Source organism: Netta rufina, assembly GCF_964035555.1.
Source record: "Netta rufina genome assembly, chromosome: 17".
Taxonomy (NCBI): Eukaryota; Metazoa; Chordata; class Aves; order Anseriformes; family Anatidae; genus Netta; species Netta rufina.
The window spans coordinates 7,304,671-7,330,619 of record NC_140141.1 but is presented as its reverse complement, the minus strand read 5'-3'; the positions used below and the strand labels follow the sequence as shown (position 1 = coordinate 7,330,619).

At 45.4% G+C, this 25,949-nt stretch overlaps 1 protein-coding gene across 2 annotated transcripts in view; it reads left to right on the top strand.

The window, feature by feature from the left end:
* BCR (BCR activator of RhoGEF and GTPase) overlaps positions 1-25,949 on the top strand; it is a gene marked incomplete at its 5' end in the record, with an annotated part of 104,227 nt that overhangs the window by 70,162 nt on the left and 8,116 nt on the right. For both annotated transcript variants that reach the window (XM_084297408.1, XM_084297407.1), the window contains 14 exons: positions 4,720-4,841; positions 5,100-5,268; positions 6,706-6,825; positions 7,517-7,592; positions 8,160-8,264; positions 9,106-9,180; positions 9,899-9,996; positions 10,667-10,798; positions 20,974-21,033; positions 21,176-21,285; positions 22,130-22,269; positions 23,820-23,954; positions 24,615-24,720; positions 25,754-25,916. In XM_084297408.1, coding sequence (XP_084153534.1) covers positions 4,720-4,841; positions 5,100-5,268; positions 6,706-6,825; positions 7,517-7,592; positions 8,160-8,264; positions 9,106-9,180; positions 9,899-9,996; positions 10,667-10,798; positions 20,974-21,033; positions 21,176-21,285; positions 22,130-22,269; positions 23,820-23,954; positions 24,615-24,720; positions 25,754-25,916 — 1,611 coding nt within the window. The remainder of the gene's footprint in view (positions 1-4,719; positions 4,842-5,099; positions 5,269-6,705; positions 6,826-7,516; positions 7,593-8,159; positions 8,265-9,105; positions 9,181-9,898; positions 9,997-10,666; positions 10,799-20,973; positions 21,034-21,175; positions 21,286-22,129; positions 22,270-23,819; positions 23,955-24,614; positions 24,721-25,753; positions 25,917-25,949) is intronic.

Sequence of the window (25,949 nt, the reverse complement as noted above, 5' to 3'; positions counted from 1 at the left end):
ACCTCTTCCTCGCTGACATATGCCAATACCCATCTCCTGCTCTTACCCTCCTCCTCCTGCATCACACATGTTCCAGTCCTTCCCGGGGCTCTCACCCACGCATGCTGCAGGCCTCTGCTGTCACCACATCGGATGAGCTCTTTCCTTGGCACTCACGTGAGGAGACAACTCTTTGTACAGCTGTGGTTCTGGATGAGTATATTTTTACATTCCATTTGTTGTAATGTGTCTCAGACAAGCTGGTCTTCTGCCTTCTGCCACACTTCCTGGAGTTAAGTGGTACGTGACAGCATCAGGATTTATCATGTGCAAACAGCACAAAAACACTGTAGGATGAATTGATGAGTACATAGGTAGTCGTGAGGTTGGTAGCAGAGAAGGGGGAGATGCTTGTTAACAGAGGTAAGAGGAGGAGGACAGCAGGAGGCAATCCAAAGAGGTATCCAGGCACTGAAGGATGTAGAGGGAGAGCTCTTTTGTCCAGAGCACTGAGATGGGTGGGAGAAGAAGCAGGTAAAAACATGAAAAGGAAAGCAGGGTCTAGAAGGGAGACTTGGGACTTTTACTGCACCAGTGCAGGAGCTTGACAACAGCTTTGTGGAGGTGACAGGGCCCAGGCCCTGCGTAAGAGATTAAAGGTGATCCTAATTCACCCCATTTTGATACAAAATGTGAGATTTTCCTTTAGGCCTCCACAAACATCTTTCTGTAGCTGAGCTGAGCTCCTGGGCTGGACACCTGCTAGTACTGGGGCTGTTTGCGGAAGAGAGGGCATCACACTGCCACTCTGATACTAAACTCACGTTGTTTGGTGTCTGTGTAGCCTGTTTTAGAAAACACATGAGGTATTGTACATCTCATACAGCAGGATCACCAAGCTAAAAGACCTCGTGTTTCAGGAGACTCTGTCTAGCAAGAGGCCACGGAAGGAACAGCAGTTGCTGCCTGTAGGTGGGAGTTGACCAAGGTGGGCTTTGGTGCCCAAAATGCTAGAGAGGACCGGTGGAGCTGAGGTGGCCTGCACACCTGACGGGCACAAGTGCTGCCTGAGAGGGCTGCTGGCTCCCCCAGGGCGGGATAGGATGGGCTGACTCATGCCGGGAGGTCAGGAAGGTGCCCTGTGCTCCCTCACCATGGGGCTTGGCAGGGATCTGGTAAGCCAGTTGGGAAATGCTTTTATTGTTTCCCACTGACCTGCTGAACCCTCCCGGCAAGATGAATCATTTGCAACAAAGGATGTGACCCTTTGCTGGAAGCGCTCTTCCTCTGCTCCACTGATGCTGCTCAGCCTGGTGCATGCCTATTGTGGCCAGCCCTAATGAAAATCCTGTTTTCCCAGAGAAGCTGGTAGTTAGATCTAATATCAAGCTCCACGCCCTTATGATTTGATCCGCAAACCCTTTCTCCTGTCCTCTCCTTCCTGGATCCTTGGTTGCTCATTGTGGCTCCCTGTGGGAGACCTTCCCACCTAGCTCGTGAGTGAGAAGAAATGAAGAATGAAAGCTCAAGGAAGCTTAGTGTTTCCCTCCGAGCAGATGACTGGAATACATCCCTTTCACCTCTTCATTTCTCTTCCAGTCAAGCTTAGGAAATACACCCTTGTCTTCTTCCCAGCTCCCTTGCTGAGAGATCCTGCTGCCAAAACTTGTGTCTTGTCAGCCTGGGTAATTTGTACCCAGGAGTGCCAGCCAAAATAAACTCAGTGCAAAGGAGGGGTACCCAAGTCCCAGATGGGAAGTACGAAGGCTGTTAAATCACACCCCTGTTTTGGCATTGTATAGCTGAGCTTTCTGCTTGGGTTTTGGGGAGATGTGGGACAGAGAGCAGGGCTGCCTGGAGAAATTCTGCTCAGATGATGACAGCCAAAGACCGTGCAGTCGCAGATGAGGTGCAAATTTAGACACAGGAGAAGGGGTCGCCTGGGTGGAGCAGGCAGGCTGTGTGAGGAGGTCTGTGGCCTTGCTGCAGGGAACAGCGATGGGCTCTTCTAGTCTTGCTTTGTGGAGGCTTGACACCAGGACTTCCAGTCACTGGTGCCTCTTTATGGGCATCCCTTCACTTGAAGACATGCTTATCTTCAAAATACTGTGATCTAGGTGATGGTACAGGAATACTGCCAAAGCCAAACATACCTGCCAGTGTCTCGCAAAAGGGAGACACAAAGCAGGTCAGGCCTGGGGCATGTGCCTGCCTGGGTAGCAGAGGTGAGTGAGTTGAGAGAACATCTTTACACCTAAGAACAATGGGCTGAGGTTGAGCTGGCAACAAGCAGCTATTCTCATTGCCCTGGAGGAGCTGAGCTGATTTGCAGCATAATTAATATTCATCAGATCTACCAACCTGAGATCAGGGTTTTGGCTTGTTCAGAAAGTCTCTTTCCCTGCTTTGTTAATGCCCCCAGATGAAATTCTTTGCAGCTGTGGAGAGTGTTTCTGCTACTGACAGCATACCTCCTTCTTATTTATTTATTTTTAAAGCTGGATGTTTCCAGTTTCCTGCCTACCTGGGATTTGTTGACTGGGCAGGAGGGGGGAGGCATGCACAAGTGCACATCATTAGCAGCGACATCAATGCAGGCAGGCATTCTCTCCAAAACCACCGAGGAGAAGCCAGGAGGATCACGCCCACCTAAAAATAAACATTAACATATGTACAGGCCTTTCAGAGCCTGAATCACTGCTGGATACCAGATCTCCACAGGCTCATGCCCAGAGATGGTACAAGAGTCTGCTGGGGAGCAGCATTAACTTCCTGGCACTATGGGGAAGGTGCAGCTTTGGTTGCTGCTGCTCGCAGATTCCCAGGACTTTTGTACATTGGCAGGTGGCCCCAAGATGAGATGCTGACGCTATCTGTGCTTCAGCAGCTTGCTGTGTTGCTAGTGCAGCTGCAGACAGTAAAACGCAGACTCTTAGCCCATGTCAGGAAGTTTGGGGTGCTCTAGGACAGACTGTGGAAACAAGAATTATGTCTGCAAGGACATTTCGCTCCCTTGTGCTTCCTGCCATGATGTGTGCTGGGCTCGGGACTGATGTGGTTTGTTTTCATTTGGAGAGCCGAGATGGGAAGGATGGTAGGAGGAAGGAGAGGCAGTGCGGGGGTTTGCACTCCCACTCTCTGCAGTAAACGTGTTCAAGGCTCGTTATATCATGCAGCAAATAAAACTCATGAGGCATAACCCAGAGAAACTGAGGCACGATTCTGCTTTGGATGTCTTGACCTTGCTCAGGTTAACTGCTTTCCTACTGCACACCGGAGCAGAGCTGCCTTTGGAAAAGCAGGACAGCTTTTGCATGTGTGGTGATTGCAGAGATGCTGCAGGCCAGCAGCAAATCCTACTGGCAAGTCATGCGTGGGCCTGAAGAAGGCTGGCAGTGATACAGCAGGAGGGGGTGTTGGCGAGCGTTGGGCAGTGTTAGATCTCTCCAGTCTCCAGCCGTGACGTTGTCATGGCGTGTACAGCACGTGTGCTGTGTCACTCCCTGGCATCAGGGGAGCATCCCCCTAGCTGGAATAGCAAGGAAATATACTGTGGGTCAGGAAAAAGTGTCTTAGCAGACCTGCATGGATACACTGATGGTGCCTGCTTGTACTGGCCATGAAGCAAGGCAAACCTGACAGTTATGTGTCGTTGTGGGAATAGAATTTGCCCAGAGTTTCATACCCTTGACTTCTGTTTGAAAATCAGTGGGAGATTTCTATTCTTCCAGGTGTGCACTCAAACTCTTACTGATCCTGACACATCAGAACAGAAGGTCTGAGCGTGGAGCAGCATTTGAAACTCCTGCATTGGTCACTGGTCACGGCACAGACCCATCCACCTCACTGCCAGCGCTCCAGACTTTGTCTGTCAGCTGCAGAGCCCCTGCAAGGGCAATAGGAAAGAGGTGCTTCTGCCCTCCAGTGTGTGTCTCTCATGTAGAAGGTTGTAAAGCTTCCTGGAACCAGAGGCAGACATAATGGCATCAGTGTTAGGCACTTTCTTTACATCATCTAGGTTTGAGGAATGTTTGTTTGACTTGAGGGGAAAAAAAAAAAAAAGGCTTTTAACAGGCATGGGGTAGGGGACATATCCAGATGGTCCTGTTTAAACACAGGCTGGTAAGGGACTACCGAGGAGTTTGCTAGGTACACATTTTGATCAGGAATCATCCCTTAACAGCACTTATAATAAAGAAGCAGCAATGGCATTCAGCTGTTAATGCTGCTGGGAATGGAGGTGTTGGTAGGCTCCTCATAGCTCCAGCTGCACCCAGTAGCTGGGAAAGTGACTCCTGGGGAGGGCAGGGAAAGCCCGGATAGAAAAGTGGTGTTTGCTGCTCTCTACTGGTTTGTGGGGGGGATGATGTTCTGGGAGCGATAGTGGCCCTCGGGTATGTAGAAGCCAGGCAATGACTCACCATAAATTACACGGGCTCAGAGACAGGTGATGGAAATAAGCCTCAGCTCTGACCTGGAACCAGATGAGGAAGGAGGTGGCTGGCCATTGCTGCCCCTAGGAGAGAAGGCAACAGCAGGGAGCAGAGCTTGCAATAAGGAGCATTTAACAGCTTTTTTTTTTCTTTCTTTTTTTTTTTTTTCTCTGTATTGAAACAATTTACTCAATTGGCTCTGGTAGGAGTCATGCATAAGGAGTATGGAGTGTGTTGCTGAGGGGGCTCAGTGCCTTACCTGGGCCCTTCCTGCACTAACCAAAACATTTTCTCTGTTTTTCACCAGCACCGGCAGCTCCTGAAGGACAGCTTCATGGTGGAGCTAGTTGAGGGGGCTCGCAAACTCCGTCATGTCTTTCTTTTTACTGATCTATTCCTGTGTGCCAAGCTCAAGAAGCAGATTGGAGGGTGAGGTTTCCTTTCTGGACTACGTACTTTGCATCTCAGCTTCAGCACAGTTCTCGGTTTAGCCAGCAATGATAGTTGAATACTCCAGTTTCTTACTGGAGAGCAGCCTTTTGCCAGATTTTTCCCACCTGGAAGTCACAGTGAAGTTGTGCCCATTTCTGTATCTTCTGAACTATAATGAGGAAAGGATCGTGGGAAGGGGGAGTGGGTGTTGCCAAGCACCAGTAGTAGTAAAGGTTTGGAACTTCTGTCTTTCAGAAAAAGCCAGCAGTATGACTGCAAATGGTACATCCCACTCACGGACCTTAGTTTCCAAATGGTGGATGAGTCTGAGGCAGTGCCCAACATCCCACTGGTACCTGATGAGGAGCTGGATGCCATGAAGATCAAGATATCCCAGATCAAGAATGACATCCAGCGTGAAAAGGTAAAAAGGGGTTGAGCGCTCCATCCAAAGCATAGAACAGATTCAGTATCTTTGCTGACATGAGGTGCTGATAGAAGCAGCATTCCTAGAGCTGCACAGCATGGGGAGTCCTGCAGAGACCACCCAGCAGAGATTTGTGGTGCAGCTCTGTTAGCAGTGATATCTAGACTGCTGCGCAGCCCATCGTTGCTCATCCTAGTGCAGTGCTTGAATGATGGTGTCCTTTGAGGATGCAGGAACTGCAAAAGATGCTTTATGGTAGCCAGTAGCTTCCCTACTTGCATGGGACTATCTGTGACTGCTTTATCCAGGCATTCATGTGGAGAGCAGAGCTCTTATGCTGTAGACACGAGAAGGACTGGGAGTGTGGCATAGCACTTCTTAGGAAGTCTGACTTCTGGCCGTCTGAGTATGATCCTGTAAGTGATTTTGGTCAGAAGCATGTACTTTGGAATTTTTGCAGGCTCACTTATGCTTTTCTAGCATTTTCTGACTTCACCAGTGTCAAAGCAACAGCAATATATAAAGAGAATACAAATTATTCTGACTGGACAGTCTGACACAGATGTGGTGTCTCTGGCCCAGGCTTGTCTTTGCTTGCAAGGCATGTTTTCTCAGAGTTGTTGGACTTTGAACCATCCTGCCACCCAAATGAGAAAAAAGGCTTTGAAAACTAAAAGCCTGATGGTATGTAGAGAAGGATATGAATAAAATTACTTGTACCATGAGAAGAAAATCCCCTGCACTTCCAAAGAACATGCTTCTTGTGCCTTTGCCCTGGCTAGCTTTCAGAGAGGGTTTCCTGGAAAATGTGAGATACTAGGAAGAACACCGTGTGGAAGCCTCTTACTCACAAGATGCAGGTGTTTAGGAAACACGCTTTGGTGCATCAGTGCCAAACAATGTACGTGGCTGGCTTTGGGGCTGGGTTTTATCCAAGAAAAAAAAAAAAAAAAAAAAACTTGTTTTAGGTGACCTCTGAAAATGCGTTGGTAGGTAGCAGATGGGAAAGAATTTTGGTGATAGAGTTCCGAGCAACTTTTAGAGAAGTTGCCTTCACTCTCCTTGACTAAGGATGCTTGTGGAGGACCTGGCAGTGCTATGGCTGCCCAGTGATGGGACACTGCCTGCGGCCTCTAGAACAGAAAATACAGGGCGTAACTGGGACGGTGGGCACGCAGCCCTGCACCTTCATCTGGGGCAGCTAGGACTGGGCACAGAGTCAAGTCTGGCTGAAGAGATAATGCAGAGATAACACCTTCCTGAGCAGCTGGAGCCCTGTGAATCCTATTGACAGCATTTCTCCTGCCTGGGGCCATTTTGCTACTCTCAGAGGGAAGGGACCATGGGTCTGAAAATGTGTGTTGGCATAAATTGGGGCAGCTGTAGGAGAATGACATTCATGTCCTCTGTCTCCCTCTCTCCCCCACCCTTCAGAGAGCCAATAAGGGCAGCAAGGTCATTGAGAGGTTGAAAAAGAAGCTCTCAGAGCAGGAATCACTCCTACTGCTGATGTCTCCCAACATGGCCTTCCGGGTACACAATCGCAATGGCAAGGTGAGTGGCTTCTCTGGTCTGCCTCAGTCCCTGTGTACAAGACAGATGTCAAAGGATTGTGTGTGTCCGTGTGCCTGTATATGCCATATACAAACGGACCTGCCCTGGCAGAGAGATAGGAAATGCTCTTTTCATCTAACAAAAAGCTTCGCTTGGCAACGGGGATGCTGAATGGTTGTGAACAATCTCCTTTTAGCTCCACAGGATGCTCAGTGTGCCAGAGGTATCACCTGCTCTGGCAGTACTGGAGCTTTTCACCGTGGCCTTTACACACACAAAGACAAAGGATGCTCCCAAGATCCTGTTACTAGTCAGTGAAAATTCACAAGCTGGTGCCTGCTTCTTCAGCTTGCATCAGCCTCTTGGCCTGCAGTAGAGGCTCTGGGGTTTCATGGTGCAACTGTTACAAGGAATACCATGGGACCCCATGCTGCCAAGGACATAGCTGCTCCTTGCAGGGTGGAGCTCTGTGAAAGCTCTGACCACAGAAGCCCATGTTGGTACCACTGGCACACTGCTGAGAAGGCACATTGCTGGAGTCCTCGCTGTCACTGACAAAGCTGTGGTGTAGGGCAAGTGGCAGTAGTACTAGAAGGACAATATAGCTAAGAATTTTCACTGGAGATGTTGGAGGCAGGTCTGCTCTCAATGGCGTGTCAGACTAATAATGTTCTTCTGTTTTCCTGTGTAGAGTTACACGTTCCTCATTTCATCGGACTATGAAAGGGCAGAGTGGAGGGAGAACATCCGTGAACAGCAGAAGAAATGTGAGTGACCTTCAGCTGGGCATTGGTACAAGTGCTGTGATCCAAGAGCAGGAATCCAGAGGGTGAGGTCTGGGCAGAGTTTCCTGAGAAAAGAGGACCACGCACTGAAACTCATAGTGCAACGTGGATGTCTTTTGTCTTGCATATTTGAGCCTCTTTAGGGAAACTTTGACTATAGTACCATGTAGGGAATGTGCGGGGAGAGATTGTCCAACTTACCCCAGAGATTTGTGCAGCTCCAGGTGGAGGGAACAGCTGCACCCTTTCACCTGGCTTTAGTCCAAAGAAACTTTTATTTTGGCATGGCTGGTTTTTGGCTTTGCAAGAATATGAGTGCCCCTTGGTTCCTTTGAACAACTGAGACATTTCACTCCAAGGACTAAATGAATGTGCCCTAAACAGAGCTGAATATGCCCTAAATGGAGATGGGCTGCAGCAGCAGTACAGACCTGAACACCATGGTACTATTGCTGAGCAATGTCTAGGGAGCAGGTATTCTGTCCAAAACGAGAGAGCCCAGCTTTTGCTTTGAATTTTAATTCCTCTTCCTTTGAATCTCCATGGCAGGCTTTAAAAGCTTCTCGCTCACATCAGTGGAGCTTCAGATGCTGACCAACTCCTGTGTGAAACTTCAAACAGTCCACAACATTCCCCTCACTATCAACAAGGAAGGTGAGACCTCTAGTTTGTGCTTTCTTATGGTGTATCTGCAAAGAAAATATATCTGTGTCTGCCTTTGTGCATTTCCCCTAGACTTGCTTTTACTGCTTCTATCTGCTACAGGCTTCAGCCTGGTGATGATTTACAAACTGATGGTTCCTGTAAATCAAAAGCTGAGACCTTATGTAGCCAACTTTTGTAGCTTACTTGAAGTAGATGATAGCATGCGAAAAGAGAACAGCAGGAGTGAAAGCAATTAGTGATCCCAATGTTTGCTGCAACAACAAAAAAGAAGAAAACAAGCTCCAAATTATATGGCTTCATCTGAATCAGTAAAATATTCCTGGACATCCTCCAATATGTATCCACTGATTACTAAATAGATTTTGCACACAGCCATCATGCCAGGGATGTGCATGCCTGTTAGAGCCCTGGCTTGGGACACCTTTGAACTACGCCTGGGAATCCTTTGGAAGAATTCTGGTTAGCCTCGGTCAAAACTTTGTCAAAGGCCATCATTTATTACTGTGTAACCCGGTAGTATAGATATGGCATTTTTATTTTTACTTTTCTCCTTTGAATCTCTTCCATGCTGTCATGCTGACCCCAAAAGTGGCATTGTAAAACCCCAAAACTGCCAGAAGATATTACAGGTGAAATAGACACTGAACCTGGAACAATATCCCCTTCTCTTTTTAGTAAAACAGCTAGGTTAAATGCTCCTGCCACATTTGTTTTTAGGAACATAAACCTGTGTAAACCTGTGCTCATAAACTTGTGTAAAATCAGCTCATCACTGTCCTCTCTTGACTTTTCTGTGAACTTAACAGAATTCCTTGCCTCTTTTGTTCAGATGATGAATCCCCAGGTCTCTACGGATTCCTGAATGTGATCGTCCACTCTGCCACAGGATTCAAACAAAGTTCAAGTGAGTTGCAGCTCTTTAATACAGAGGTGTTGATCAAGGTTCGATCGTAGGGGTGAGGTAATTCAGGTGCTGTGACAGCTGGTCGTGGATTGATTTAGGATTGCAGCATTTGGGATGATGGTGAGGAGGTGATTTGGAGAACTGGAAGTGAAGTCAGAATATTGGTATAAATTTAGGGGAATGCAATGAAGCTGGCTAACATAACTTAAAACATACAAATAGGGGCAATGTCTGCAGCTTTCTACTAGTCCTTCAAAAACACTAGATACCATACAGTTAATCACTTTGTGGAGATAATGAGTTTTTGATGGCTAGCCCCTAACCTAGTCTCTGAGGAATATTATGCTGATGCCATTGTCAGTGAAATCAGCTCTGATGGGTTGATGAGATCCAGTACCTACCTAGGGAAGTTTCATTTCTCATTGGTGTACACCGTCTGCTCATTGTGGATTGACCTGGGAAATATCGGATGATAGCAAACAACAGACTCATGTTATAGATGAAGGGCTTGTCTATGATGAAGTTATTTATACCACTGTACTGGTACTTCAACTGCATAAAAGCAACTCTGCTGGTCCAGATGACAAAATTTGCCCTGGCCAGTGCTACAGCTGCTAATACACAGAAGATATAAATGAAGTAACACCCTAAAACTTGGGAAAAGATAGGAGTTCCTAGAAATTTATATAATGTTTCTGCATCTTCCTTCCCTCCTCAGATTTGTACTGCACATTAGAGGTGGATTCTTTTGGGTATTTCGTGAACAAGGCTAAAACTAGAGTTTACAGAGACACCACGGAGCCCAACTGGAACGAGGTAGGTTGAGTTTTCTTAATGTGGCTTGTTCCATCATTTCATGAGCAGAAAAACTACAAATGAAAGAACATTTTGTCCACAGCCCATGCTGCATGATCTGGACTTGTGCTGCATGTGCTGCCTCTCAGCACATCCATAGCAGGTTTACATGGCTCTCAGGTCTTGTGGCAGATTTTTCTTGGATAGCTAAACAAAGATTTCAGTACAAACTTGTCTTGCATTGTCCAGCATTTCATCATTTAAAAAGGTAAGTATGATTATTTTTTAAGACATCAGTGAAAATACACTGAAAAAGGAGGTTTCTTTGGAGGTGTCCTTGTTTATTTGTTATGAGTGGGAAGAATTAGACATTATACCTGTTTATTGCCAACTTGCAAACCTGCTGGAGAGCAAAATTAAATATATGGAACATGGGTGAATTTGTTTCTTTGAATGATGTGTTACTGAAACCTGGCTAAGGAGTCAAGCATCTTAGTCTCTGATTTAGCCATCTTGTATATGCAAAATACAATTCCAGTTTAATCCTAGACTGCCTGCATTAGGGAGGAGGTTTTTGTCAGACCTGAAGTGCTCCTTCCTGATGAGTTTTAAGGAGATTCTATTGATTATTAAGAGACTGGTGTCCTGCTGTGGTGTATTCATTGCTCTTTCCTTTCCTGGTGCCCTGCAGGAGTTTGAAATTGAGCTGGAAGGCTCACAAACTCTGCGGATTCTGTGCTATGAAAAGTGCTACAACAAAATGAAGCTCACCAAAGAGGATGGAGAAAGCACAGATCGCATAATGGGGAAAGGACAGATCCAGGTAAGACTGTGCTTAACTAATTCCTGCTACCCTTACTGCAAATCATAATTGGGTTTTGAATATGGAAGTGCCCCAGAGAGGTTTTTTCCACCTTCTGATTTTGAGAATCATGGAGATTTTTTCCTCCAACCAGTGAGGAATACAGTGTGATTCATAGGCAGGAAGTCAGCAGCCTTCTCCCTCTTGTCTTGTCCCCATGTCTGCTTCAATATCCTTGTAGAAAAGATGCTTTTTCAGAAGAAAATTAATTTTGATCTCTGATTTCTCTGTTAAATTCAAAACACCTAGCAGAGCATACAGTAACTACATGGTCACTGAGCCCTGGGCACTGTTGAGGATACTCCATTTGTGACTGTCGTGGTTTAACCCGACCGGCAGCTAAACACCACGCAGCCGTTCGCTCACCCTCCCCCCTCCCTCTCTGGGACGGGGGAGAGAAATGGAAAGTGAAGCCCGTGAGTTGAGATAAAGACAGTTTAATAAGACAGGAAAAAAAAAATAACAAAAATAATAATAACAATAATAATAATGATGATACAATGGGGATAATACGAAAGTAATAATAGTATGTACAAACAAGTGATGCACAATGCAATTGCTCACCACCCGCTGACCGATGCCCAGCCTAACCCCGAGCAGTCCGGCCCCCTCCCCCCGGCTAGCCACCCCTATATATTGTTTAGCATGACGTCAGATGGTATGGAATACCTCTTTGGCTAGTTTGGGTCACCTGTCCTGGGTCTGTCCCCTCCCAGCTCTTACTGCACCCCCCAGCCTGCCTGTTGGCAGGACAGAGCAAGAAGCTGAGGTGTCCTTGGCTTAGTATAAGCACTGCTCTGCAACAATTAAAGCATCGGGGTGTTATCAGCACTCTTCTCATTCTAAGCCAAAACACAGCATTCCACCAGCTACTAGGAAGAAAATTAATTCTGTGCTAACTGAAACCAGGACATCTATATGGAACGCTTCACGAATTTGCGTGTCATCCTTGCGCAGGGGCCATGCTAATCTTCTCTGTATCGTTCCAATTTTAGTATAACAAAAAAGAAACACAGACTTTCCTAGGTGTTGTGGGGTTTTGGAGAATGCACATCCCAAATTACAGTCTGATTGTAAACCCACTCTACCAAGTAACTCGCAAGAAGAATGAGTTTGAATGGGGCCCTGAACAACGACAAGCCTTTGAACAAATCAAGCAGGAAATAGTCCATGCAGTAGCCCTTGGGCCAGTTCGAACAGGACCAGATGTAAAGAATGTGCTCTACACTGCAGCCGGGGAGAACGGCCCCACCTGGAGCCTCTGGCAGAAAGAACCTGGGGAAACTCGAGGTCGGCCTCTGGGGTTTTGGAGTCGGGGATACAGAGGATCTGAGGCCCGCTATACTCCAACTGAAAAGGAGATATTGGCAGCATATGAAGGAGTTCGATCTGCTTCGGAGGTGGTCGGTACTGAAGCGCAGCTCCTCCTAGCACCCCGATTACCGGTACTAGGCTGGATGTTCAAGGGAAGGGTCCCCTCTACGCATCATGCAACTGATGCTACATGGAGCAAGTGGGTTGCACTGATTACTCAGCGGGCTCGAATAGGAAACCCCAGTCGCCCAGGAATATTGGAAGTGATCATGGACTGGCCAGAAGGCAAATACTTTGGGATATCATCAGAGGAGGAGGTGGGTCGTGCTGAAGAAGCCCCACGTTGGGCGCCAAAAAGACTGTCGTGGTTTAACCCGACCGGCAGCTAAACACCACGCAGCCGTTCGCTCACCCTCCCCCCTCCCTCTCTGGGACGGGGGAGAGAAATGGAAAGTGAAGCCCGTGAGTTGAGATAAAGACAGTTTAATAAGACAGGAAAAAAAAAATAACAAAAATAATAATAACAATAATAATAATGATGATACAATGGGGATAATACGAAAGTAATAATAGTATGTACAAACAAGTGATGCACAATGCAATTGCTCACCACCCGCTGACCGATGCCCAGCCTAACCCCGAGCAGTCCGGCCCCCTCCCCCCGGCTAGCCACCCCTATATATTGTTTAGCATGACGTCAGATGGTATGGAATACCTCTTTGGCTAGTTTGGGTCACCTGTCCTGGGTCTGTCCCCTCCCAGCTCTTACTGCACCCCCCAGCCTGCCTGTTGGCAGGACAGAGCAAGAAGCTGAGGTGTCCTTGGCTTAGTATAAGCACTGCTCTGCAACAATTAAAGCATCGGGGTGTTATCAGCACTCTTCTCATTCTAAGCCAAAACACAGCATTCCACCAGCTACTAGGAAGAAAATTAATTCTGTGCTAACTGAAACCAGGACAGTGACAAAAGAGGAAGTAATGAATATACTATCCCCTCTGTAAAACATGCTGAAGGAACGCTATCTTCCCTATGTGCTAGAAGTTGATTGATGTGCTAGCGAGGCCTTGGAGGACAGGCTTATTGTCCTGATAACTGCCGTGTCCAGAGTTTAGTGTCCATGACAACAGGCTGCCTCTGAGATAAATGGATTATTTGAACTTTTCCACCACTGTGAATCAGCATGGGACACTTTGTCTCTGTGGCAAATTTGCAATATGATAGGGGAGGCGATGAGATGATTGCAAGCGGATGCTGCTCTCAGGGAGCTGCTGTGTGATAAAGAACTAAAGCACCATACAGGAGAAATAGGGCCCCTCAGTGAAGGATGTCATGGTGAACATGTGTTCCTGCTCTTCCTCCAGATTGTTGCACTGTCTGTGCACAGCTTTAGGGGGAGTGTTTGAACATTTGCTCTGAGGATGCATTCTTTAAGTTGGACTGGCTGTTGTAAGCAGCAGAGACCCTGCCCAGATATCTTTTCCTTACTGGCACACTGAAAAATATCCCCAGTTCTCCTTCATTTACCTTTAGCTCTTCGTCACTTCTTAGATGTCAGCTTCCTCCAGCGTTTGAGTGATGATCACACAAGCTGAGGTCATTTGTGGGATTTCAGAAACAGCTCTGATTGAGGGTGGCTTGCAGGATTGTATCTCACTGTTTCTCTAGAAGGGTTCGTTGTCTAAATGAATTTCATGAGGTCTGTTCCTTTCCCTCCCTCCTTGCAGCCCCAAAGCTGCCATGCTATTTTCAGGGAGAGCCTTGCCACCAAACGCATGGTGGGTGTTTGAAGTAATGTCTTGGTTTGTATCTATGTTTTCAAGTACAGGGTGACTCCCATGTACATCTCTCAGGCTAATCAGAGATAAGCATGTCCCTTCTGCTGACAAAAGCTGATTTTCTGTGGAGCTGAGCAACTACAAAAAAGCAAATTTTCAGCCCTAAAATGCCCTGGAGATTTGTGTGCTCTCATTAGAGAACTCTGGAATCACTGACCCTGTAAATTCTTCAAATGTTTTACATAGAGTGATACAAGATTTTAAGTTTTTGAACATTTTTCTCCACAAGAGTAGGCATTTCTATGCACAGAACATGTACATTTTGTTAAAGCATTTTATACTTAAATTAATCTGTGTTAAGAATCTGTGACTTAGAGTTAGCTGTATTAATGCTGTCGTCATCTTTTCCTGTCATAGCTGTATATTCATTTTCTTTCAGGATTTTCCCAGGTTTTTACGTTGTTTTGTTTTCTTTAGAAATTCTAGTGTATGTAGGATTTTCCATTTTGTTTTTATCTGTGGTTTCTTGTTGTCACTGTTGTTATTTGGCCAAAGTCCAGCCTACCTAAAGGCAAGGTCTGTGAAGTTAGGCGAGCTTTTTCCAAAATTCCTTATAGTTAAAAACTCTGACAATGTCAAGAATCATGTCTGCATGTTCCTGCTATGAAAACAGGAAAATTTCTGTGTTGGCTAAATCGTAATGTATTGTTAAGCCATGTGTTATTGTAAATCTGCAACTTCCCAGTCTGGGATTTCTGACTCACCAAGTTTTCTGGGTTGCAAAGATGAAGACAATGCATCAAGGAGACGAGGGCTGTTTTGGCTGTGAAACGTTTACTGAATCTCTCCATGACATAACGGCACTGGAGGAAGGAAAACTGAAAATTGGTCCGTGTAGTCAGAAGCTTCCAGGAATGGGCAGTGATTTTAATAGCTCCCATTACTTCTATTTTTTTCTTTCTATAGAATATTTTGTTTACCTATTTTTATAGCCACATTCAAGAGTGTTGAGGCTTGCCAATCTGCAAGTTTTTCCCCTCAAAAGTAAAACCATAACGTTTTAATATGGGAGCACCTCTGGTACACAGAGAAGTGAAATCCTCATCAGACCTGGGAATGGCAGCACTGGATGTGCAGCTGTTTCACTAGTGTTTATGCATGTGTGGGGGCTTCTCTTATATTTCAGAGAAATACACAGGGAGAAGGAGCCCTTGCTGGGTACAATGAAACCAAGATTGTTGGGGAGTTTGGGGTAGGGGGGGAAACAGACATAATTTTATAGCAGGAAGCATGAGGCTTAGTTCAGTTTTAAGCATCAGTTTGCCCCTCATTTTGAACTATTTTTCTTTCTGTTGCTACCTTGCAATCCATCTTTGGTACTTGGGTGGCTGGCCCTTTTGCTCTTTGAATTTGTACTTCTTGTGGCAGGCACCTCCACATGTTTTGAGTGTAGCAGCCTTTTGTTTGGTCTTGAGACTCTGCATCCAGGCAAGCACATATGTCAGCAAAACTGGCCTCAGCACTGGGAACAGACTGCATGAGTAAACTGATGCTTCATCCTGTGATCCATCTCCTCCAGTTGGTGCCTCCTAATGTGCGGCTTCCTTTGTTACTTTTTTTTTTTAATTTCTGCATGATCAGCTCAGACAAATTGTTTCCTTCTCCCTCGCAGGAGCGCTGGAAAATCGGAGAGGATATGACCTTAGATCAGTCATTCAGTGGTAGCAACCCGCCACCATTCCTCTGTTGCCATGCAAAACAATCACTCTTATCTGCTTAATTATCTGGGGCGTCTCATAGCAGCGCACATGGCAATCGCAGACATCTAGGTTGTTTTCCATGTAAAACATAGTCACATGCACTACCTCCGAAGTGTCAACTCAGAAAACCTTTTACACACTTGAGTTCATTTGAACAGTTTGCTCATGCAGAACAGTATTCCAGCAATAAAATTGGGTGGAAATGAAGAAGGCAATGGGTCATATCCAAAGGGTGATGGCGGAAAAGATTAACATGTCAGTGGGGAGCTTTGAGAAGAATGGGGTTGTGGCTGGACTGGGAGTTTCCAGCAGCAATGAGACTCCGACAACATGTATGTCACATCAGTTACAATTAAAAATTGATGGAGTGTAAAGTTGCCAGGGAGATTGAATAAAGGGAGGAAGTAATGCGAGTAAATAACATAAAACACACTAACTTTAAGGTTGCCTCAGTTCTTGCTGCCAGGCATTTCACTTCCACTGATGCATCGTTGTTCTTTTTTTCTTTCACTCTTTCTGTGTGTCATCTTTTCTCTTTTTTGGGGGGGGAAAAAAATAAATCAGCAAGCTCTCTGTGGTGGTTTCTTAAGGCAGAGCACAGACTGCCTGCTTAGTGCCTGGCTTGCATTTGCTGTTGACCAGTGTCCTCAGTTCGCCTTTTTCCCAGGTCCCCAACACTTTGTGTTCTGCACGCTCAGCCTCTGCTGACTTCTGTACACTAATTGTCTGTCTTAATTCAGTGCTAAGTTGCTATGAGTGCTAGAACCTTGCACTCAGAAATCCCCGTGGTGCCAAGCTGCTTTGTTCTATTGTGTTTTGTGCAGGATACAGAGAGACATTTGCTTGATTCATTAGTGAATTTGGGGCTGTAGCTTGCCGCTGCAAATGCCAAAAAACAGGCCGCAAGAGGACTGGAGGTGCCAGGGGAGCGCAGCCTAGTCTGTATTTTTCCTGTGCAGCATGTGCTTGTGGTGGGGACTGCGCGAATGAGCCCACGAGGCTCTTAGCAGGTCTGTCCTATGTGCCTCGGTTGTAGAAGCACAACACAATCTGTCGTGGTTTTAGTGGGGATGAGAATAGGGCCTTTCGTCACTCAAACCAAGTAACTGAAGGAAATATTTAAAGGTGCAGTAAATTTCACTGTCAAATGAATGCAGAGGCAGCCATTTCACAGTGCCTGCCTGCTCCTCGGGCTGGTAAAGAGAGTGCTGTGTGCTCAAGTGGAGCAGCCTCCTTTTGGCACTCTGTATGCCATTGCATTCTCTCACTCGGTGTTCCTTCTTCCAGGTCACTGCTCTCCAAATCAGGCCAAAAGACAGCATGACCCCATTTGTCACAGGCTCTCTGCATGCTGGAGCATCATGCTTGCTAACTCTGTGTCTCCGGTCTGGTCTGTAACCTGTCTGCTCCAGCAGCCCTTTCCTGCTGCTGCTCTTGCTGGCCTTAGAAGGTCAGTCGTCTGTAGGGCCCAGGACCAAAAGCTTGCTCCAAGTGTAAATGACGATCTGTGCTTCCTGTTGACTCTATTTCCAACTGTGATTTTATCAGACTGTGAGACCTGATCTTCCTGTTTCACTCAGTATTGCTGAGAACTTATTCGAGCTTTTCTCTTGTTATTAGTTTCCATTAATTTGGCTTTGTTACTTAAAAATTTGTGCCTGAGGTGTTTTCTATTGCTGTTGCTCTTGCCAGTGCTTTATGCACGGCTGGCACCGGTCAGCCAGACCCCCTGCCCAGTGCTCGTGCTCCCCACCTGTCTCCACTCGGAGCAAGCTGTTCTCTGCCAAGAGCCAGCCCGCAGGAGGGGAGCACAGGGGTCCCTCCGGCCCTGCAACAGAGTGCAGAGATCAGGGAGCAAGGGGTGGCAGCACGTACAGCAGCAGTCCTTGCTCAGCCTCGGTTGTTACCCAGCAAGGAAGTGTCTCTCTCTGAGCTCTCAGCTGCAGGGCACTGCCTTTGCTGCTCTTTGCAGCAATGTGACGTTCACTGTGGGGACAGAGCTGGGCTTTGACTCATATTTTTAATGTCTTATTGACTTGCTTTTGTTTTGTACAGTGGTAGGAGTTCCCTGTTCACTATCTATCTGTAACTGGTAATTCCTGCTGGCTTAAATAACCCAGGCCATGCTGGAATCTTCCTGTAACTTTTTTGCAAATATTCAAAACCCTCCTTTCCCTGAAATCTTAAGCAGTCTCTGCTACAAATAAAACACTCTTGGTGACTCCTTTCTAAAAGCATACAGAAAACTGTGTCTGACTTGGAGGATTAGCTGTGACTGCACGATCAGCAGGGCCATTTTGGCAGCTTAACAAGATGACTTTTTAGGCAGCTGGAGGTCAAGTTTTCAGGAATACTGAGCATGGTTCCTCTTCATAGGAAACCAAACACTTCAGAAATGGTTTCCTCTCGCTTCTGGGAAAGAATGCAGTAGTTGAAAGGAACCAAACTTCCAGCACGGAAATTCAGGGGAGAACAGCCTAGATTCTAGCCAACTTGTAGGGACCTTGGCCAGCCACAGTGGCGGGGGCGGATCTGTTCCGCCAGAGTTAAAAGCAAACCCTCTTGGCAAGCAGGCTGTTATTTGGGTTTGCTGAGGCGCTGAAGCTAAGCACTGCTGCCCGTTGGCCTCGGGGACCTTTCTGCAGTCCCAAAATGTGGGAGCTGTTGGTCGCAGACTATTCCTTACAAGAGGTCTTCAGGAATTTCTGCCACAATTGCACCTACAGGAACCGGTCCAATTCGACAGGAAGGCTGGTGTGTGCTGGCAGCATCCCGCTGTGGGCTCACGTCCGTAACAAAGTGCGCGGAGATAAGGTTGGCCTGACTCGCTCGTCTGTTGCTTCGTGGGGGCTGTGTGGTGAGAGCAAGTGGGGAGAAACTTTGCTCTCTGCTGGTTGTCTTTTGGGGGAAGTGGTGCAGGGGGTGGTGGGAAGTGTCATCTCTGTAGCTGACAGCAGCACTGGGCTCGTTTATCGATGAATTGAAAGAAAGTGTGAGCGTGCTTGCATCTAAGCTCTCCCAGAATATACAGGAGCTGCCGTTGTTTCAACTTTTACTTCTGCCCTGCAGAGAACTCTGCTTTTGTATGGGGTTTTGCAAGAGAGAGGAACTGTGCTGCAGAAATAGCCCTGGTGTCTTTGCTTGCTGATAACAGTAAATTCCCAACACAGAGTCTAGAGCAGCTGCCTCCTTCCACTCTTACCGTGCCTCAGGTGTTCCAGAGCCAAGGGTCCCAAAGCCATCTCAGGAGGTGCTGAAGTCTGCTTGCTTTGGCTGGGTTCTGGGTGCTGATAGCAGTCCCCCCCACAGGAAGCTCTTTTCTCTTTTGCCAGTGTAGCTTGAGCTGAGTGCTGCTCTTCAGCAAAATTGGATGTGTTTGGACTCTTCAGCCAGCACTGGAATTGCTGGGTTAGGTCTGAGTGCTTGAGCCAGCTGCTCCCCAGCCTGCAACTGGCCACTCAAAGGAGGTCAAGCAAGGCTGAAAATGGGAGCTCAGAGCTTTGCTTCACAACATGTTTCTAGTTAGTGAATTCTTGAAATAGCAGGGCCAGGTGTTCTTCCTGCCTCTGTGCTCAAAGTGAAGTGAAAATAATAGGCAGGTCAAAGTGGGACAGCTTGCCATGATTCCTGGGCTGGCTTTCTGTGTTTCAGCTGGCTTCGTTCGCTGTCAGAACCTGACACAGGTTTGGTTTGTTTAAAGTTACTTGTCTCTGTATGGATTACTTTATATTTCTCTTTGTCTCACTGTAGGGTTGTTATGTCTTCTGAATTCAGTGGAACAGAGTCCTCCTTGGAAGCTATTAGCTTCATAGCCAAGAGCTATAAAGTTCTTAAGTCTGGCTTTTTATTTCAGTACAATAATTTCTCACTCATCCAACCCCAGCTGTCTCTAGAAGACTGCAGTCCACTTTCCCCAGTTGAGACCAGATTGCAGCATCTGATTTCTGCCATGTATTTGGAGCTTTGTATGGTACTGTGGGAGGAGCAGCTCTTGCAGGAGATGCTGTTCAGCAGCCGTGATCTCTCTTTCATGCGTGATGCTCATGAGCTTCACCATCTCCTTTTTGTGATGTAGCAGATTTCTGTCTTCCTTCAGGCTTGTGCGCAAGGGGCAAAGAGGGCCTGGCCCTGTGATGAATGAATTTTGAATGGTCCTGTGATGAATGACATTTGAATGAATTCAAACTTTTTAAATGCCCAATATCTAAAGCTTACAAATTACTACAGAACATAAAAATGTGAGAGCTTAATACAGAGCCCTTTTTGTGTCCACTGTAAGGTGTGGGGTTTTCTTTTTTTTTTTTTTTTTTTGGAATATGTGTCCGTCTGGCATTCCTGTGATAATTCTATTGTAAACCTAGACAGGTCAGACAGAATTAGACTTAATGAAAAAGACAAAGTTGTTTTTTAAAGAGGAGACAGATAACTCTTTGCCTTCTCTAGATATTTGGAGCAGATGTTTGTGGATGGTTTTTGTAGTTTTTTTAACTAACAAATTACACAAAAGTTCTGCTTTTCAGTACAAGAGAACTGATACAAAAGGTCATAGCCTTTTCATGTCAGCTTTGAATGCTTCACTGCTTACGTTTAATGAACTTCTTTGATGGTTGAAACTATGAGAAGGCTTCCCAAACTGAAGTAAAGCATACAAGTATACATGCACGCACAGACAAGGGGTTTCCTGTGTATAGGTACACACATACAAATCCTCAATGTCTGATATCATTTCTGAACCTTGAAAATTAATTTCAAAGCCTCTTTTATGAAAGAAATTGGAGAGCAAAGGAGATCCTTCTTGACTTATGGGGACCCTTAGCTCCTTGGGAGAGAGAGGGAAACAAATAGTTTTCCTCTATTTCAAATCAGACTTATTTTCAAAAATGCTTCTCCGTTGCTGACTCCTAGCCCTTTGGGATGGGACAAATTTGGCTGTCCACTCATGTACTGCAGCAATAAATGCAGTCTTCCTGTCTCTGAAATGTGAGGTTATTAGCTTTCATATATTGATTTTTCTCTCGGAGCTTTCCTTTGTTGTTGAGCAGATACTGCACGCATGTTGCTGGATTTTCCATGTAAATGAGCTATCAGCCTGCTTAGAGAATGGCACAATATCTGAGCATCCTGTTACTCAAAACCTGAGAAACCTTGGAATGTGTGTTTTTTTTTCCTGTGGAAATGAAATGACACATTGGAAGTAGTAGAGCTCTGCTCACTTGCAGAAGCCTTTCAGGCTAGCTGACTTGTCCCAGTTCTGTTCCTAGCTCATGGTAACTTCCATGTTTTTCAGCTGGACCCGCAGGCGTTGCAGGACAAAGACTGGCAGCGCACAGTCATCTCAATGAATGGGGTAAGAACAGAAAGCAGAAGTTAGCACTGTTTCTGCACCTTTGATGTGGTTTATTTCTTTGCTATTCATTGCAACATTTAAAAAAAAAAATAAAAAAAAGAAAATGTTGTTTGAAATGTAACAGCTGTTCTCTTTTATTCAGGTTGAAGTGAAGCTGTCGGTGAAGTTTACCAGTCGAGAATTTAGCCTGAAAAGGATGCCGTCACGGAAGCAGACGGGGGTCTTTGGGGTCAAGATTGCTATTGTCACCAAGTGAGCTGATGGGTTGAATTTCTCCTTATTGCTTTGCTAGAAAGCCAATTAGCCAGCGGGTTGCACCTGTCTTTACCCCACTGAGGGATTTGTCAGTACAGTCTGCTTCACTTGGGCAGTAGTGCAGATGGCTGGTGCTGCAGAAGGGAGATGGCGGACGTTTTGTGAGCTGCATTTTTTGCATGGGTCAAAAAACAACATGCGCACAGCCTTGGAAACCCAGGGTGTTTACTTTCAGCATATCACTTCTCTGAGTTCCGGAAATGCCCCTTGCCCTTTTAGTCAGTAGTTAGCTGACTTGGTCACAAATTTCCAGAGCCACTACACAGTGATATTTCCTTTCCATAATCGGAAACGTTCAAGTTCTTTGGATCCTGTTGTATTGTTTTAACCCCTGATCTTTTGTCATGAATTGTTTGCCAGAAGAAACCTGTTTGTTCCATCAAATAGTTTGGGAAGTGTGGTATTTCCTCCCTCTGGAACTGCATTAATCTGAAAGCACCAGTGTTGCTATGTAGCGTGGGGCTGTTTGGGAATCCTCAGATTACCTGGGCCGAGTGGGAGACTCCTGGGGCACTAGGGCCCGGCTCTAGCACTCTGGGCAGCTGCATTGCAGCCAGAGCCAGGCTGAGAACTCAGAAAACCCTCTCCAGTTTCAAAAAGGAGTTTTTCAGCTCGGTTTTGATTGCCTGCTCAGACTTTCTCCCACCCTATTGTTCAGAAGAGGTCCGCACAGCAAAGCGGCGGGGGTGATCTCAGGGTGATTTCAGCCAGCTTGGCTGGCTGAGGTAACAGGAATTGAGGGCATGGGCTGCACTGAACTCTTCTATTTGGCTTCCTTAAGGAGAGAGAGATCAAAGGTGCCTTACATAGTGCGCCAGTGTGTGGAGGAGATAGAGCGACGTGGGATGGAGGAGGTGGGCATCTACCGTGTCTCTGGGGTTGCAACCGATATCCAGGCTCTGAAAGCTGCCTTTGATGTCAGTAAGTATTTGCGTCTGATGTTTTCCTTTGTGCTGTGAGAACCTGCATGAGCTCCCTGTCAGATGGCTGTGCTATTTTAAATCTTCTGTTCCCCAAGAAGCATTAAGAGGTAGAGATTTTCTCTCACAGGGAATCATTTTAACCCTGGCTGCATGTTTTATTAATATTCTTCAGCTACAGATATGACCGAAGACATACAACAGGATGGATCCTCATACCAAATAACACATTTGTTATTCCTCCCAGCAGACATGATGTGGTGGGTTTGCATGCCTTGCCAAGGCTTTGTAAATGGCAGATACCTTCCTCAGGGGAAGCAGCAGCAATCAGAAGCTGTAGTTTTCCTTATTGCTGTGAGGTCTCCAAATTAATAGAAATCCTTGAAATTGTTTGAGAATGTTTTGTGAAAGGAAGCCAGAAAAATATAAAATTAAAAAAAAAAAAAAAATCTAAGCTTGGCTGGGAAGAACAGGGTGTTTACCGAAATGGAGATGTAAGGTCAGGGCTCTTGATTTTTTTTTTTTTTTTTTTTTTTTTTTCTTGACTCTGTGGCTAGATTGATGTGTGCAGACTATAAAATCAGATACTGGTATTTGTAAAACCTTCCTTGATCTTGTGCAGAAAAGTGCTCCTTAGTGTTCTGCGTTTAAAGGAATGACATGTGTGTCCCAAAAGGCATCCAAAACCAGGCAGATGAAACACCTCCAGATCGCTGTGGTACAAAAAGTGAAGTTTCTGCCCTAATTCCAGTCCTCACATGGTGACCTAAGGACCACTGAGCTCTCTTCTTGATGCAAGTGGTCCTGAGATCTAGGCCTGGTGCCTGAATTCACCCTTTCTGCACTTTCTTCATTGTCGTTTGTTTGCTTGTGAAATTTCTTCATTCCTGCATTTTCTTTTCAATCCCCCTAAGCTACTAAAACAATTGATTTATGAATCCTCGGTAGTGCAAGTAAAGTAAGGGTGTTTCATATTTTGCAAACAACTTCTTTGCATTTACATTAAATGCTGTTTTGCACTAACCTTCATGAAACCAGCACTGGCTCTGCTGGTTGACCTGTTTGTTTTTGGCAAAGGAGGTGGTTTTGTTGTTCTTACTAGCATCAGAACTGAAATGCAAGCCCTGAATTGCCTGTGTTTTTTAGCTACACTCAATGGGGAATTAGACAGCCTCAGAGTCTCTTATTCTAAGCTATTTGAGACAGAGAATTGGAATAACAACTGTGGTCATTAACAAGAAGTTGAAGTGCATATAAATATAGTCATGCAGAGCCTGTTCCAGATCAGGCCCATTGCTGGCGCAGCATAACTAACCCTGGGTAGTGTGAACTTCCCTCTAGTTAACTTTAAGCTGGAAATTGTTTGCAGTCATTTGTGCAGCACTTCTCAGTTATCAGAAGTTAGCTCATTTAATCCAGAGAAATGTAAACAGGAAAAATCTCAGCTGTTTGGGCAAAGACAATGGATAAACAAAGAGAGTCAAAGCAAGCAAAGGAGCAAATGCAAGGCCAGCAGTTTATTTACCCTACTTCCCCTCTTCCCTCTTTCAGATAACAAGGATGTGTCAGTGATGATGAGCGAGATGGATGTTAATGCCATTGCAGGCACGTTGAAACTGTACTTCCGAGAACTACCTGAACCACTCTTTACCGATGAACTGTACCCCAACTTTGCGGAGGGCATTGGTAGGTAGTAGCAGAAATAACCTTTGATAACCAGCATCTGTGTTAAAGACACTCTCCTGTAGGAGGCTGCTCCTGAAGCAGTACAAAAAACATATTGATAATGTTGGATAGAAGCCTGGAACAAGCTGTAAGGGAAATGAAATGGAGCTCAGAAATGAGCTCTGGAATGATATCTTGCACTGGGTTTGATGATGGGCAATCACCACGCTTTTTTATAAGTTGAAAATGTCGAGATTTCTGAAGGGCAGGTTAAGAATAGAATGACAGCCTGCTTGTTGAGGTTATGCGTATTGTTTTTTCCTCATTCAGTCTTCCAGGGAAGCCCTTTTTGGAGGGGATATACCTTGCAATACATTAATGCAGGGGAAAACATCCTAATGAAAAGATCCTAATGAAATGTCTGAAAGCATTTGAACTGCTTGAGGGAAAAGGATTCTCTTTCTACCCCTCTAAGAAATAAAGGGAAAAGATCCAGTGCAACTCTGACCTTCTAACTCGTGATGCAAGTAGCCTGTTCAGGACCATCCATATCTGTTGGTTTGGTAAATTATGCAGTAAATTATGGGCTGCTGGGAAAGTTAACATTCCAGCCAGACCCAGTACACAGTCAAATTCTCATTCACTGCCAATGGTAATGTTTTATTATTTTCTGTCTTGTAGCACTTTCAGATCCTGTTGCAAAGGAAAGCTGCATGTTGAATCTGTTGTTATCACTTCCAGAACCCAACCTTGTGACATTCCTTTTCCTTTTGGACCATCTAAAAAGGTAATATTTGGATCCTTTAAATACATATTTAATGCTTAAAACAACCTTATTTTGGAAAGTAGAGCCTGTTCTTTGAATATGCACTGAATCAGGCAAATAAAGAATCATTTGCAGATTTGCTGTGAATGCTCATCAGGTAACTATTGTCACATGCTTGTTTAGTGAAGCACTAAATCTTGAATTCCATTCTCACTGAAACCAGAAGGATTAGAACTGAAGGAAAGGGGTAATAAAAAAGTCTCAGAGCTTATCTAGTGCAACTGCAAATTCCTGCCGCAATATCTCTGTAAAACTGCACCTGCATCTGGAAAGGTTTTAGTGTAACCTGGAAAGCTTTGTCTGTGTTTAAGCACTTGTGAGTCCTGTCTCAAAAGGTGTCTCAATCTAACATGGTATGTCTTTAGAATTCCAGTTTTGTCCTTCTGCTAACTGGAGTTGTCAGTTCCTTGCCTAGACCAGTCTTTCTGATCTTGTCTATGTCTTTGTAATTTGGTAGTAACTGTGAAAAAAAATTCCATGCGTTTGATAGTAATAAAATAGATGTGTTTAATACATACACAGCATTCTAATTTACATTGTATTGTACACACCAGAGACTGTCACTGCAAAGATGAGAGATGATTTTGTAACTGAGGTTCTGGATTAAATTCCAGGAAATTTGGGTTTGACTTGTTCCTGCTGCAGACTTTTGTGCCCTTAGGTAATTTTTTTACCCTAGGTGTCTCAGCTGCTCACTTAGAAAACTGGCATGAAAAACATTCCTTTATTCCTATCCCATTTTTGTCTGACCAGATAATAAGTACCAGTCTCTTTCCCAAGTAAGCTGTGTCTGTAGAGCGCTTAAGACTGTGGCTGTCAAATCAAAAGAAATGCTTATGCATACAGTTAATTTGGGGACATACAGAGAGAGTGCTTGCTTGAATGTCTACACCTAAAATTTTTACAAAAGGAATAAATATGTTTTTGTACTTCAGGACACTTTCAAAGTCAGATATTTATAAAGATCCACCTTGCCTGATTTTTCTTCTCCTAGGGTTGCTGAGAGGGAAAGTATCAACAAGATGTCCCTGCATAATCTTGCAACTGTCTTTGGACCAACACTGCTCAGACCTTCAGAGAAGGACAGTAAAATCCCTGCTAACCCAACCCAGCCTATAACAATGACTGATAGTTGGTCACTAGAAGTCATGTCCCAGGTAAAATGCTAAATCTGCTATTGAATTTTTTGA